We start from the raw sequence: 15,183 nt of genomic DNA on the forward strand, positions 1-15,183 counted from the left end.
CCTGTCCTCATGCAGGGTCATGTGTAGATTCTCCCCTAAATATATCCCTGATTAAGTTCCTTGTGTCTTAATTTAGACAATACAAACAAACAAGGCCCCTCTTTACCAGTCAGCACACAGCTCACCTGGTACAATTAGAAAGCAAATTAGTCAAAACCGGTGACAAAAACTTCACAGCAACACTTGGATTTAACTAAATGCTCTTAATTAGGTTTTTATCATCTCAAGGAAACGAGGCTAACCTTAAATGGCCATCAAACTGCAAATATCACCTAAAACTTCCAGGTTTCATAGATCAGTTATACATACACTAAGCTTAAAAAGGCATCTCCAAAACAAGATCTCAAAATAGAAGTATATGTAAGCACTTCTAAAAGCAATTGTCATGATGCTCCAGAAGAGTTAAATGGTGTGCCATGCTGAAATTAATCCTTTGAGAGATCAATATTAGGAAAGTTACATGGGAGGAGGGCAAGGGGAGGGAAAAAAGCAGATCATTCATACTCTAGACCTACTCCTGTCATAATCCCACTGCTGAATTCAGAAGAAACTAACCAGCTTTCTCATGTGCATGTGAGTGCTGTGTCGGCTTTTTAGTTTTCATTGATATGCTTCTATTTAGTTTCAGACTACATTAAAACATACAGATGAAATAACTTTTAAGAAACAGAAGATCAACCCCATTAAGTGACCTGGTTTGCTGCAACTGTTTGGTATAACTTACAAATTAACAAATACGTGGCACTCATACAGTATGGTCCTTTATGTCAAAGAAATCTGTATCTATACCCAGAAAACAAGTTGCTAAAGCTTTCCACCTTATCTCCATAATGCTGACAGCAGGGAACAAACAAGCCAAACAGCCTCAACAAACTGCAGGTGCTAGTATCTGAAATCCATTTAGAGCAGACAAAGTTAAAGCCATTTTCACACTGCTCTTCAAAGACCCCTGGAAATCTGAACGCAGTCTCTCCCGCTGAGGACCAAAGCCAGAGTCTGAAGAGGATTACAGAGGGGGCCAGAATAGATAAGGAGTACACAGCCCTAAATGTGCTGCTTCTTCCCACCCCATCAGTGCTGCTCCGGTAGTGATTTGAGAGGCTCCAGCAGAAAGGGAAAAAAACGGCCATGAGGGGCAGAAAGGGAGAACAGCGGAGATGTCCTGCAGCAAAAACAATTGGCATCTATGAACAGCCCTACGAACCCTAAAAAGAACAGACCGCAGTAGGATGCAGCTGTCCCTGTTACATGAATATTTTATGGACAAACACTATATGAAGATGACTCAGCTGGCAGTAGCAATCCTTGTTCTCTTATATAGTTAGATTAATATGCTCATGCACTACAGGAGAGCAAACAAAGATACTCGATAAGGCAAAGATTTCTCTCAGAATTAAGCGGTACCAAATGAACATTTAGGGGCTCAATGCAAAAGCTAAGCGAAGAGGAGCCGTGGCTCTTGTATCCAGCAAACCGCACATCCTGCCTCTTCAATTCTCAGGAAATATTTCATCTTTCTTGGAGTGACTCTGAAACCGCTTCCACAGATATAAAGAAGAAAGGCAACGTTCTCTTTTGATTTGAAAAATCAAAACATTTGACACTTCCTCTGCACTGACTTCTCTTGTGAATCCTCAACTGGAAACAATTCTACTTAGATAAATGACACCGTGACCTTTATTTCTCCTTGCCCTCAGCTAAGTGGAGAAAACACATCAGTTTTGTAAGTGCTGCAAACACCGAGCTTTATTGCAGTGTGAATTTGTATGCACTTAAGCATCTGCTTTCAGAGTGAAGAATATTCACATCCTCACAGAGAAATACCACTCTCTTGCTTTCTCCCATCCATTTTCAGCTACACTTGTTAAATATTTTAACAGAAAACAAGAGTGATAACTGCCAAATGGAAGCAGAGAGTCACTTCATGAAAGCGATTTATTGGTAGAAAATATTTTTCCAATGTTTTTTCCAGAAAGAAGAAAATCTCAGCATTCTTTATTTCTCATCATTTCTTGGCACTCGGACTTGAAAATCAGATTCATCAATTCTCTTCCGTTCTTCTGCTGTGGTGAGCAAAATCAGATCTCAGAGCAACCTGTGATTTACAAATAAATGGATGTTGAGCATTCACTTCATGCTGATGATAAAGACCAGCCTTCTTATACTACCAAGATACCCAAACCCTCCTCTCAGTTTGAGCTTCTTCTCTGATCTTGAAAAGAAAAATGTACTGATACAAGGATCAAAAGGAAGAAGAAGCAGAAGTCCTCTTGTAATTTACATCACAGTACCACACAAATGGGAAGCTGCAGCTTCAGAGCATCCTCATGCTGTTCCATTCTTATCACCCAAAGATGGGATCACCTGCCTCTACCAGAATTCAAGACTTGATGCTACATAGTATCTACGCATTATAAAGTAACACGAATTGAAATGCTGGTGTAGCACTTCAATTTTCTCTTCTGCACATTCCTTTAATGAACTTTCAGCATATTCAGTGTTCAGGTCTCTCTAGCAGTCAATATAAAGCTGATTAAAGAAATAGACAGCAATCACCAGGATTAACAGCACCAGATGTTCTAAGACAGCAGACCACAGATAACTATTCGGAGCTTAAAATCAAATTTCCTAGCCAAAGCCTTCATCCTCACAAACCCACAGCTAAAATCTCTCCCCTCCCTTTTTCCCCAGTAACTACTGCTTGGAATCCTGAACCACTGAGCACAGAGTCAGCGATTCTCCCGTGTGTTTGTTAGCAGTGATGAAACCTACACTGTGCTCTCCAGGAATTAAAAGCGGAGCACAAAATCGTTCATTTATTACACAAACAGATGCCTGCATTGAATTACATGAAAAACAAAACATAAAACAAAAAATAACCCATAAGCCACTAAATTTTATCCATGGAGTAAAAGGCATTTTGTCTACACTGTGCAAAACCAGGGGTTTTAATGGTCAAACAGCATGCCTGTTGTGTCCTTTGTTTCCCTCACCAGTGCTTCATCTATTTAACAGGACCAATTGCTTTTGTAATCTTTTTGGCAAAGCCTTCTTGAGGGAAATGGTTGAGGAACAGGAAAAGGATGTTGGCAGTTATCAGACAGCCACTCCAAAGTAGCAGTGGGGATCAAGGACATCTGTCAGTGCAATCACTTAAGTGCATTACTCCAGCTGATGCTAAAGGTAGATACTGACCTGCAGGTATAGCTTAGAAATTGTAAGAGGCAAAAAGAAGTAGCTTTTGCGTCCTATTTACCTCCAAATCTGTGATGCAATTCTGGTAAACCAAACAGGTCCCCTGCTTATTTGCAGAATCACTCGAGAACAACTGGTTCTGCAGGAAGAAATGCCAGCAGTTCCAGTTTGTGCCACGCCAGCACTTAAGTGCCTACCAATAAACAAGCATAGCAGGAAGGAGCCTCGTGCTGATGGAGTTTCTATTTTTGAAAGAACAGATAATAGTGTTGTGTTTGGAAGAGTTGGTGTATTGATATCTACTTTAGCCATATAGCGATTTGGTCAGTAACAATTGGACAGTGCTGGTTTTCTGGAGTTCACCATTTCGTCACAGGGGCACCTCATTTACAAGCTGCTGCTGTGTTTCCTGCCAACACACACTTTTCATATTTAGTTACTTAGAAAAGAACGTTTTTTCCCTCCCTCCTGGTACCACAAAGCTCTCAAGACAGAGGCAAAATAGAAATACGTAATGAGAATTTTAAAATAATATTTAAAGAGAAAATTGGATCAGACAACATTGATCAGCTTTATAGTGAAAGGCAGAAGACAGCTCACATTAGAGCACTGCACAGAAGCACTGGGAGCAGTGGAAGGAAGAGACATAAGCTTTGAGTGACAGATGATGCTGTTTGAATCAAGTCCCTCTCCACTTCAAAATCCCAGTAACAGTGAGCTAAGTTAAAACTAACACCGCTCCCTTTTTTTCCAAATTACCACTTACTTTGGAATTAAAAAGAAAACAGAAAATTGCTGTGAATGTCCAGCCAAAGAGACTAATTATTGTAATCAAAGATTATTATCTTTGCTTCAGATTTCCCAGTTCTGTAATGTAACAAGTTTCAGACTACATCCAGACAAGAAACATCCAAGATCCTTGGGTTTAACACCCTTCATTACGGTCATTATTAAACTGGATTTTTGGATGGAAAGGGTAATTTCCTGAAATAATTGGAAGATGCCAGTTCTTATTTGTATAAACAGCATCTGTTCAGTGTCCTACACAAAGTGAGTACAGATCTCAGATGAGCTCTGACAGAAGGGCATGCAGTTTGGAAGGGTGGTTCATTTGGCACCAGCTTGCTCCATCTCAGCAGAATTATTAAAGGCTAGAGAAGAATTCAATAGACCAAGCAAGCCTTGCAACCTCTCACCCTTCACAAATTTGGGTCAGTAATGAGGATTTATGACAACCTTACCTTTTAGACTTAAAATTCAGGCTCAATTTAAATCATATTCAAGTACATTCTTAAACAACTGGCATCTCTGTTAAAGCACATATAAATTAAAATGATTTAGTTATTTGAAAGCCAACTACATTTACGCCTGTATTCCTTCACAGGTAACAGTTTGAGATCTGGCAGCTAACCAGCAGGGGTTAGAACCTTTTAGGCACACCAGTCAGGCTCCAGGTGGAACACCACTGCTGCACTGACTCCTGAAAGGGTAGTTCTTGCACCAAACAGATGCCTACAACCTATGGTGTAATCATTAACTGGGCTGAGGCAAAGGTTACATGCTCAGAAACTAGTAGCCATAAAAACAGTAGAACTATAGTTGAAACACGACCCCCTCCTCCTCCAACTTGGTACTTTTACAGCTGGTAAAGTTTGATAAGATGGTCATATCCAGACCGAAACACTACAGTTTTCTGTAGCGTTAGTAAGATACACTGAAGCTGCAATGCAATAGGAAAATATAAAGCTTCTATTGTAGGGATCAATGAAAAAGAATACTAGGAAGCGCAGGCAAAATATAAGTCCATTTGCAAGTTCAGGTCCATCCCAGACGTAATGAAGCAGAAGTCAGTCTGGCTTTTGGTCAACTGCCTCAAGGTAACGAATTGACCAGGAAAACACCTCCAAAATAAATACTACGCTGAATTACCTTCTTAAAATGAACATAAAAAAAAAAAGCACCACACCCACCAGGACATTCACATACCTCTGTGAGAAATGAAGCTATAAGGAACAAACAGCACGTTGGACCAAATCTAGTTTGGCCCTAGAGGACACACCACAAAACCAGGACCATTCGCTTGAAAGATGTCCCTTTCCCCAGGCTGTTAGATGCTCATCCTACCCAAATTCATCACGTGTTGGTGAAGACTCCACAGAGACAGGGCAAAGATAAAGATCTGTACAAACAGCCCAATGTTTGTAAAGGCAAATTAACTACTAAAATATTCCTTTGACGTGTAGATAGTCTGTATATGCCACAAATGCAAAATCCTCAACAGAAGTTTAGCCCCGTATTGCTGTTGGCTCTTAAAATGAATTGCAAGTCTTATAATAAACAAAATAAAATATAATGAAATACTTTAGACAAATGACCTTCCCCAAGGCAGATCCTCTATTTTAATTTGCTACAAATAAGCCTTAAAAATCATGGAATAATAATGGCATAATCTGAACTGTATCTCAGTTTCTCTCACACTGGAAAGAACATACAGCCATTCTTGCTGCTTTGCTGCTACTGACCACCATTTTTTCAAGTTCTCATAGCATATCCAAAGCAATGCTAACAAGTCAGCAGCAAAGAATGCCCAGAAAGATCTTACAACCGAAGCAAACCCTTTTCTAAACAACCCTCTTGTTGAGAGAGAAACATTTCAAACCATATTACTCAAAGCACGCTGTCCTGAGAAACACGCTGAAGTCCTTCCCTGAATGTTTAGGCTACTCAGACCCCATTATTCATTACCCCATGCGTCTATTTGCACTACATGCAAAGAAGGAAACGTGCCACGTTACACAGTCAAATCTAACTGTTCTAACACACCAAGATATTGAGAAATTTGGCTGTGTCCTATACAAAAAGAATCTTAAAGAAGTCTGTGGGAGCTACTGGTTGACACAGCATGTCTTGAGAAGGGCTGTGTGCCAGACATTAGATTTAGGACCATATCTTCCTTTTAGGTATATACCCAAAACTAACACAACAGCTAATTTCTAATTAATGGCTAAAAAAGGAATTTCATCTTGAAAGATGTGCCTAGAAAGAATTTCTAAAGACAACCGATAAATAATATTACTTCCAGACAAGCACAACTGAAGTTCTTCTAAGAAATCCGCCACATGAAAACCACAGCTACAGTAGTTGGAGATGACATCTAATTTAAATGCTTCCCTCTACACTTTGAGGCAAACTCAAAACCTCATCTTCCACGTCATCATTTTTCAAGAACCCACACGGAATTTCCCTTTTGTCACTGTGATGTTGTAGATTTATTTCAGTACTGTAGGGGTTTCCCCAAAGACACGCAAGTGCTCCTCAGGACACGTGAAACCAAGGGGAGAAAGATGGATGGGAAGGAGAGGGATCCTAACGTGTGGCACAGCGTTGGGCTACGTGTGATTTGGTCGCACTTCCATTGCTCACACAATCTGCACTAGGAGGAAAAACAAAAGGCCTCCCACACCCAACAAAACAAGCAGTTTGACAGCAGCAATGAAATTCCACTTCATCATCAGGTGTCAGGTTGAGCACACAGGATTGGGATACACTGTTCATCCAAGAACTGGAAAGCAAGCTAACCAAGGCATAATTGCTTATTCACAATAGCAGTCTCCACTGACCTCAATTACACGCTGATTTTTCTAGAGGCACGAGGTGTATGAGCCTAATGTGTTTTAGCCTACACCAAACCTGAGTTTGAGCTACACAAAATAATCCTTAATTGCTTCCACATCAGGCCAGTATAAGCAGTCAACGCAGGCTTAAATAAACATGAAGAAGCAATCAAGAGCTACTAGAGCTCATGTGCCTTCCTGAGACTCAAGAAAATGCAGTGAGAGCCTCACCTCATACATGGATAAGTATTTTAATTTCTCCAACGCACAGTGGCAACTGAAATGATCTGAAGCTAATCACCAGAGAAGGAATTCTGACCTTTTTAGGTGCTAATTAGCAAAGCAACCCCAGAATGCGTGCAAGCATGCTGGTTTCAACATATCCGTAAGTTATTTTATGACTCATCTCAACTGCTTCCAACACAGTCTTGTAATTGATTTATTTCTGAGAAGGAGGGCAGAAGGGGCTGTCACTTGATCATTAAACGTATTGCTGGCTTTGAAGAAAAAGCAGCAACGTTATTTGTCCGTTTAATTAGTGCTACATCATTTTGAGACTGTTGTCTTCAAGTCAATACAGAGTGCAACTGCAGAATCAGTTTCCTGCTATTTTTCTTAAAAGCGTACTTGGGACGGGATTTAAATGTAAAAGTTACTATAATTGCATTGCCTTTCTCCACCATACAAGGCTCATCTTAAAACCAAAGCAGCAATTCAGACATATGCTCCATCAGCGAGGCTCCAAAAGGCTAATTGCTTGGCATTCCCTTTGTACTAGCACATCCCTGCATGAGGAAGAGGCACAGAACCAAAAAACTGAAAACCAAAGAACCCACCTGCTTTCTTCATTTCATAGAGAAATATAAATAACTCCTTGCTCAGGAAGTGCGAGTTTTTCCTCACAAAACCAGCTGCTGGAGGACAGCTCGTTTCTGTAGCTTCATGTGTTACTCTAACTACATTCCCAGGTATCCACAATCCATGGACAATCCTAGTTAGTCCTGCTAACTATTTATCCACAAGCCCAGTGCCTGGAAACAAACACCACAAAATAAGTCAGTACCAAAAGACTGAGGCTGCATTTTGGAGGGCTCCATTGTTGCCCCTACATCCTTTATGTTCAATGTCCTGGTGATGCTGAGGGCCAGACCCACAACCCTCCCACAGTGGGGTTACCCAACATCCTCACTTCAACGGCTGCCTTTCAGACTGTCCACACTCAGGACGACAAATATCATCACCTAAAGGTTCTTCGACAGCTTCGTTTCCTTCCTAAATACCACCAGTCGCAAAATATTCTTGACAGTGAAAAAATAAATGCCATTTTCTTTAAAACAAGCTTTGATCGTACGCTCCCGACAGAAGTAGGAAAAGATTTAACAGAAGTACTTTCTTTTACAGCAGTGACTAATTCATGTAACACAACACCAGAGCTCAACAAACAGTTGGAGTGACTTTGAACATCAGAGCACCTGTTTTAAACAGTTGTCGGTATTTGTCCCTGGGATGCTAATCATCTGAATTAATCTCTGCTCATCACAGACATTACAGCAGACTATTCTGTCTGCTTCTATTTTTAAGACAAGTTCTATGCAGTTTTTCTTGAAGTACCAACCACAGCGGGTAGAATAGATTAAGCCTTTAAAAACAGCCTTGTTAAAAATTAGGAAGCACACATTAAGTCATCCTTTGTGGACACCTTATCTGCATCATTTAAAAGCTAGGAGAGGGAAATAGCCTACCAAGGTCAATGACAGAAAAGGCCAATATCTAAACCAATGGCCATATCTATGAGGCTCTGTCACCAGCAGGTCAAGGAGCCACACAAGCACATATTGTCTACTGCAGATCAGAGAACATCTAAGCATTTGTAGCCAGAAACAACAGCAGCAAGAGGCAACACAAGGTACTCAGATTAATGCAGTCTGTCCACTGACCTTCACCCTCCAACATCCACAACTCAATGGCCATTTCAGCCTGCCTACCAGGTGACGCACCATGAACAAGGAAGCAGGGCAGAACCCTGGTACTTCTCAGTGTTCACAATGACTCGGCCAAGCACAGCCTTTGACTGCCTCAAGACTTACATTGCTAATGTTAGACCCAAACCTCTGCCTTCACCAAACCAGGACACTTTTGTTTCTAACCAAAGGAACACGCACTTAGAGGAGCAGACACCCACAGCCTACAGTCAATGCTAAGCTGAACAACAATGCAATTTGAGTTTCCTGATTAATCAAAGCGTCGTTGTACTGCAAATTACACGCATCCATTTGCAATTTCAGTGCTTAATCTATTTATAGAAGTAGTAAATAAATCTCAGCTATTTAGCAGCCTGCACCAGTACGTTTCTCATAAATTGGGCCTACATCCCTTCAGTGCTGGGAAGGTGATTAAAGAAAATAGATGGAAGAAAGATGCAAAAATCCTCTGGGAAAAGTTATGCTTAAACTAATAGAAGTTAATATACTACATCCTGATTGTGTTTCTATAACAGCATATAGGCTGAGAAATTTCATTCCTAGTATAAACCACATCGGGAAGGTGCTGAATGTTTCACATCTGCCTCTCTGTAATAAATTACGACTCCTGTCCTCCCAAATCCAACCAAAGTGCATATTACAAATTCTTCAATTAAATACTTCTGGAAGCACCGAGTGGAAAGAAAGAAATAAGGCTCGGTCTTTAAAAGAGGTTTCAAGGGTCTACACAGAATAAAACCCATTAGGTTGAACCTGAATGCTAAAACGCTCAATCCAGAGAAGTCACACAGAGCAAGACAGTGAGAATGAGAGAAGATTCTGTTACAGAGAAAATTAAAGCAGAAAGTAACTGATTTGGTAAATCAAGGGGGGAAAATGAAGCAAACGCGGACTGACTAAACAGACACAACCTCTGAAGTTATCCACCAGTTCCTGCTAAGGAAACAGCAATAAGAAGTGACAGATAATCAGCATAGGAAATAATAAAATATTCATATAATGAATGTGTTGGGTTTTTTTTTTTTGAAACAAGTTTTAAATATTCTAAGCTAACTGCCATCCATTTATCAAAAGCCCTTGCATTCCACTGTATCATTTTTACAATCCAATTCCCTTCGTTGTGACAGATTTCGATTGCCTACTTAAAAATTGAAGTGAACCAATGGACTGAGAGACAGACTCAAGTGTATCTGTTCTGAGAATGAAGTACTCAAATGATACATTCAAATCTATCATGTATCAAAAGCTAGTATTCCACTTGTTAATCAAATGGAAATACATCTAAGCCCAGATAAGTTATTTGATATCCGAACTAGAACAACCAATAACACAGTTAAACATCTCAAGGAACATCTACAATAGGCCGTTTGAAGGGGATAAAATTATATGCCAACATCTTATGTAGGCTGGAAGGCAGTTAGCACTTGAAAACTAAAACTCATCTGATTAACAGGAAGGAAATAAGTTACCCTTTACAGCAAGTAACAGAAAGGCGAGTAGTTGCCACCAATTCTCCAAAGAGAATTGATAACTGAATGGAATGGAAACCTCAACTATGGTATTTTTCACCAAGTGTTTTAAAATCATTTGTTACATAAGGTTTCATAGCTGTGTATGTGATAGCAAGATCTTCATTTCAATACCTTTACAAAATACAGCCAATATCTGCAGGCATGTCTGTAGCCACAGACAGTTCACCATCATTCCTAGAACTTGGCAGCCATCTGTTCTGTTCAGGTGTAGTGCAAGTTCCTGTCCAACCGGGTGCATCTTTCAAAGCACACTGATAAGTTAATATTTAATAAGTATCAGTTGTACTTCACATGCACAATTAGAAAAAAAAAGACACTCAACACTTGCAACATTTAATGATCCCTTTCTGCTGCCAGATGCAATGTCTGGAGGATTCAGCAACAGCTTCCCACAGAACTTCGCACAGATGACTAAGTGCTTTCTATAGCTAGCGAACCTCTCCTATTTTAAGGTTCCACTTTTAACTACGCGTTACAGTTCACTACCACATGACTACAGGCCAAACGCTGGGAATCTGCATGGAGAATGAAACCCCACGCAAGCTTGGAAGTTACCAATGATCTGCTGGAACAGGAACAGCATCGTACGACATTTCACCTCAGAAGCCAGACTTATATTTTTACACCAGAACATTTAATTTAATAATAAGCTGCCTGGATGTATTAAACAGAGCTACAAAAAGTGGTCAGTCCTTTAAAGCTCACACCGCTACTGCTTAGAGAACTCGAAGATCATTAGGATGATCATTGCTTCGTCCTAACAACCATGAAAGTCATCAGAGAGGACAGAATCTAAGAAACAAAACGAATGAGGTCTACATGTTAGAGTAACCAATTCCTTCACTGAACCTAAAATACTGTAATATTCTCCTTGGCTTCCAAAGATATAATGATGGTAACACAGCTTCTCTAGCATAGCGCTGAGATCTGAGACTGACAAATACAGCAACGTAAGAGTTTGCAAATTTCAACTCCTCAATTAAAAAATGAACATAACCTCAATCTTGTAGAAACCACAGAAAGGACTCGAATGTGGAATTATAAACTTCCTTCAGATACACTTCAATAGAAGGAGCCAATCCTCTCAAAGCAAAACCAGGCACACGTTGGCATCGCCTCCTAGGTCAGGCTTCTCAATAGACCTGAGTGAAGGACTGCCTTGTTTCTGCATCTGCGCTGGTCTTAAACACATGCCACATGCCTGAGCACTTCCAAGCAGATGTGAAAGCACATTTCCAGAGCTAGAAAGGTTTTCTTGAAAAAGTATCAACTAAATAGTGAGATGGAGAAAAAATACTGGTACTGAAGGACAAGCATTAATCAGGCCTAGATTATTCAAAGCACTTTTCCTTTCTTAAAGCTTATTTACATCACCTACATGCAATATAGTGACAATTAGACTTTGTGCAGGATAGATGACTATCAAATTATTTCTTTACATAAAGCCATATTATTTACATTCAAGCAACATCTGCTTTTGTGTGGTTTTAATTTTTAAGAGTATTGAACAAATGAACCCAGAGTCTGTCACCCACCACACAGACAGAACACTTGCTATGAGAGAGTAACTTTCCCCCATGATCTTAAACTGACCTGGGCTGGCCAATGTCAGAAGCCAGCTGGACTCTACAACTGACCAATCCCCAGATCCTTGAAAAGCCAATTATCTAAATTGGTAACAACTCCCGTCACTATTTTTGAAGCTGGCACATATCCCTAAAACAGACATTACTCCATGTAAGCCAAGTTCAACTACGCAGCCACAGAGCCAACGAAAGAAGCCATCCTTTGCTCTTTTTTCCTGCCCTAATGCAACACCTTAAACTTTCTCAGGCTCCTGCTTCCATTCTTTAAGAACCACTTACGCAACAGCAGAAGTCACTCATGGTCTCTGTAGATGGAAGCCCAGGAATGCCACACAAACACAACAAGGAGTTCAGTAAAAGAGCTCTGTTCTGGATTTCCCAAAACACATGGGCCCCATGCTACTACTCACCACACTGCCTTGCTAGTCTTCTCATTACTGCTACATCCCTTTAGATGCCACCTCCTTCGGCCTCTCCACCTGGCAGAATCCCCAGCTCTCACCTGTCAACATTCTTTCCTTCCGCCTCACTGCCCTACCCAACTTTAATAGCAGTTTGGTTGCCAAAAGAGAAAGACACGTACGTCACTTGAGCTTGTGCAAAATGCCAGACACATTGCAGAGTGACAGCAGTTTCCTGGTAAGCACCAGGCCAGGCCACTGCCAAATTCAAAGCCCAGGCTCAGGAGGTTTACTTCTAAGCATAATAAATGTAGGGAAACATTTACACCAATGGAAATCTCAAACAAAAGGATTTTTTTTTGCATCTGGCAAGCTCAATCTGCAATCAGTGCGGTACCTCCTGCTCAGTACAGAGATTTATAAGGATATAGCAATGGCTACCATATAATACGTCTGCATAAATCCCTAAATCTAGAAAAGGCCCATGAACGAAGGCTTGAACATCCTTCAAACAAAGCTATCTAGCAAATCACCCTAACTGCTGGTGGAACACCCGCTGACACCATCAAGGTAACTCAAATCATCTACAGACCCTTCCCTCTGCCTCGCAGTGGGTCGGTTAACTGTACAGACACTGTACTTCTTAGGATTAAACAGCCATCGAAGCACCTCGCACCCAATGTTTACCTTGTCCTGAGGGCCTGCCAGGCAGCATCAATGTCTGCATACAGGTTTTTCTCGGAGGGCTTGCCGGTGCTCACCCCATAGCCAGAGTAGTCGTAAGAGAAGACGTTGCAGTTGATGCGGGAACCAAGGCCAATGTAGAAGCTGCACATCTGGCCCAGGTCCACAGCATTACCGTGTGAGAAGAGCAGCGTGTACCGGCCGGTGGGCGCACAGCGTACGAACATACAGCCCAGCCTGTTATCTCGAGCCGTGCGGGAGAAGAACACTTCCACGGCGTCCAGTTCCCGCTGCGAGTACTGCCAGTCCGCCCTCTCGCTCAGGTGCAGGCTGCAGGTGCCCGATCCCGTTGGGGTGGCAGCCCCAGAGGCCGCCCCAGCCTCCTGCTGCTGCTCGGGGGGCAGCACGGTGTAGGTGGGCTCCGGGGGCAGGAAGGCCAGCTTGGCAGCGATGCGGCTGGGGCATGGCGGGCAGCAGAACAGCCAGCACAGCTCGCCCAGAGAGAAACCGTTCATTCTGGGGCCTTGTTCTGGCATCAGAGACGCCGGCGAAGAAGCTCTAACCTGCCTTAGGATGGAAACGAAGCGGCCGACCCGCTGCCCTCCCGCAACGCCCTTTGAGGAACTACAGATCACCCAGATGATCAGCGCAGCTTTCAAACGAGCTGATAAACACAAATCGCACACGGCACAAGTACCACCAGCCCCTCAGCCCTAACCCTAAACAAACACCTACGGGGGATGCAGCCCCAGCCCGGCCCCTGGATCCAGCGGGCAGCCCGTAGCACGCACCCACCTCCCGCACTGCCCGCAATCCCCCCCTCACAGCCCCGCGCGGCTCCGCCCCGGCCCCGCACACAGCGAGCGGCCCCTCAGCAGCCCCCGAGCGGCAGAGACGGGAGGAAGAGGAGGAGGAGGAGGAAGGTCCGGCGGAATGAAGGGGACGCCAAGGTCGATGCTCAGCCGCTCGTGGCCGCGCTCAGGGCCATGCCGGCCGCGGCGCACAGGCAGAGCAGGCAGCCGCCATGTCCCGGCGCTCTCCCCTCGTCGCCGCCCGCACCGCTTCCGGGTTACGGGTGCGGGGCCGCAGGTGCCGGCGGGTTCGAGGCTGGGGCCCGGCCCTGCCCACGCTGCGCCTCGGCTCACGGCCGCCCCCTAAGGCCTGAACCGGGCAGAACGACAGGTGCGAGGAGAGGGGCGGGGCGGGCGAGGCGGTGAGAGGAAACGCGTAGATACAAGCGGGGCACAACGCGGGGAGCTGGGAGCCTGGCCCTTTAAGAGCCCCCCGCTGCAGACTGGGTCACGTGCACAGGGAAGGGGGGGACGCCCCCTCCCCTCTCCGTGGCCGCCCACCACTCGCGCATGCGCGGTAGTGCCGGTTCGGGGCCCTGTGCGGAGGTGGCTGCACCTTAGCGCTCAGTGCTGCTCTGAGCCTTCCAACCCGGGGTATCCCTCACAGCCCATATAGGAAACACATGTAGCTCAGCCACCACCCTGCCTTGATACCCACCACCTGTAAAGCACCTTCCCAGTGCTCTATTAATGCATCGTTCACTTGACTTGAGGAACAAAGCATCAAAAACTCAGTAATGACATTGAGCTGAGGTCATTTCGTTAGTGACAAACCTAACTTTCCTAGCGTTAACATTTGCAAAGTGTGAGTTTTTCTCAGATAATCATAGAAGAGTCAATCACGCGTGATCATCCTTTGTCTTTGGCATGTAGAAAGTAAGGCCGACCCCCACTCAATCTTTATAGTTTTACTCACAATGGGGATTTTTAAAAAGTTCAGTCAGCCATAATTGTGGCTGTGGTGATGGTTGAGGGAGAAACTGACAGCTGAGTGTCTCCAATGGCTTGAAAACATGGCCTATGGTGTAGAAAGGTTTCCTCCAGAGGACAGTGAACAGCCATTTGTTACCTGAGTCCCAGGCACGTCCTGCTGGGAGCTGGAGAGGCCTCCTGGGTCTGGCTGAGCACTGAAGCACATCCTACATAGTGATGTTGTGCTCTGGGTGCTTTCAGATGGCAGAATCAGAGCCCATACGGAGCAATCAGCTGATGAAACTGATTCCTTCGCAGAGTGAGATGGAACAATCTGGGTAAAGAAAACGCAGAACAGATAAATGAGGAACACTGTGAATTTTCTAGGAGATCACAAGCAGCTTCAAGCTCTATCTACACTGTTAT

The 15,183-nt window shown here is 43.4% G+C and overlaps 1 protein-coding gene and 1 long non-coding RNA gene across 2 annotated transcripts in view; both read right to left on the reverse strand.

Moving 5' to 3' along the window:
• ABHD17C (abhydrolase domain containing 17C, depalmitoylase) overlaps positions 1-14,232 on the reverse strand; it is a 29,394-nt gene extending 15,162 nt beyond the window's left edge. Inside the window, exon 1 of the mRNA XM_015873079.2 lies at positions 12,998-14,232. Within this exon, the coding sequence (XP_015728565.1) occupies positions 12,998-13,530 (533 nt within the window). The 5' untranslated portion in view covers positions 13,531-14,232. The remainder of the gene's footprint in view (positions 1-12,997) is intronic.
• LOC116653897 lies at positions 1,918-12,313 on the reverse strand. The gene is made up of 2 exons (XR_004308505.1): positions 5,182-12,313; positions 1,918-2,095 (listed from the first exon to the last, which is right to left on the reverse strand). It is a non-coding gene; the product is annotated as an uncharacterized LOC116653897 (long non-coding RNA).
• Positions 14,233-15,183: the final 951 nt, after the last annotated feature.

This window comes from Coturnix japonica, chromosome 10, assembly GCF_001577835.2.
Source record: "Coturnix japonica isolate 7356 chromosome 10, Coturnix japonica 2.1, whole genome shotgun sequence".
In the NCBI taxonomy this organism is placed as follows: domain Eukaryota; kingdom Metazoa; phylum Chordata; class Aves; order Galliformes; family Phasianidae; genus Coturnix; species Coturnix japonica.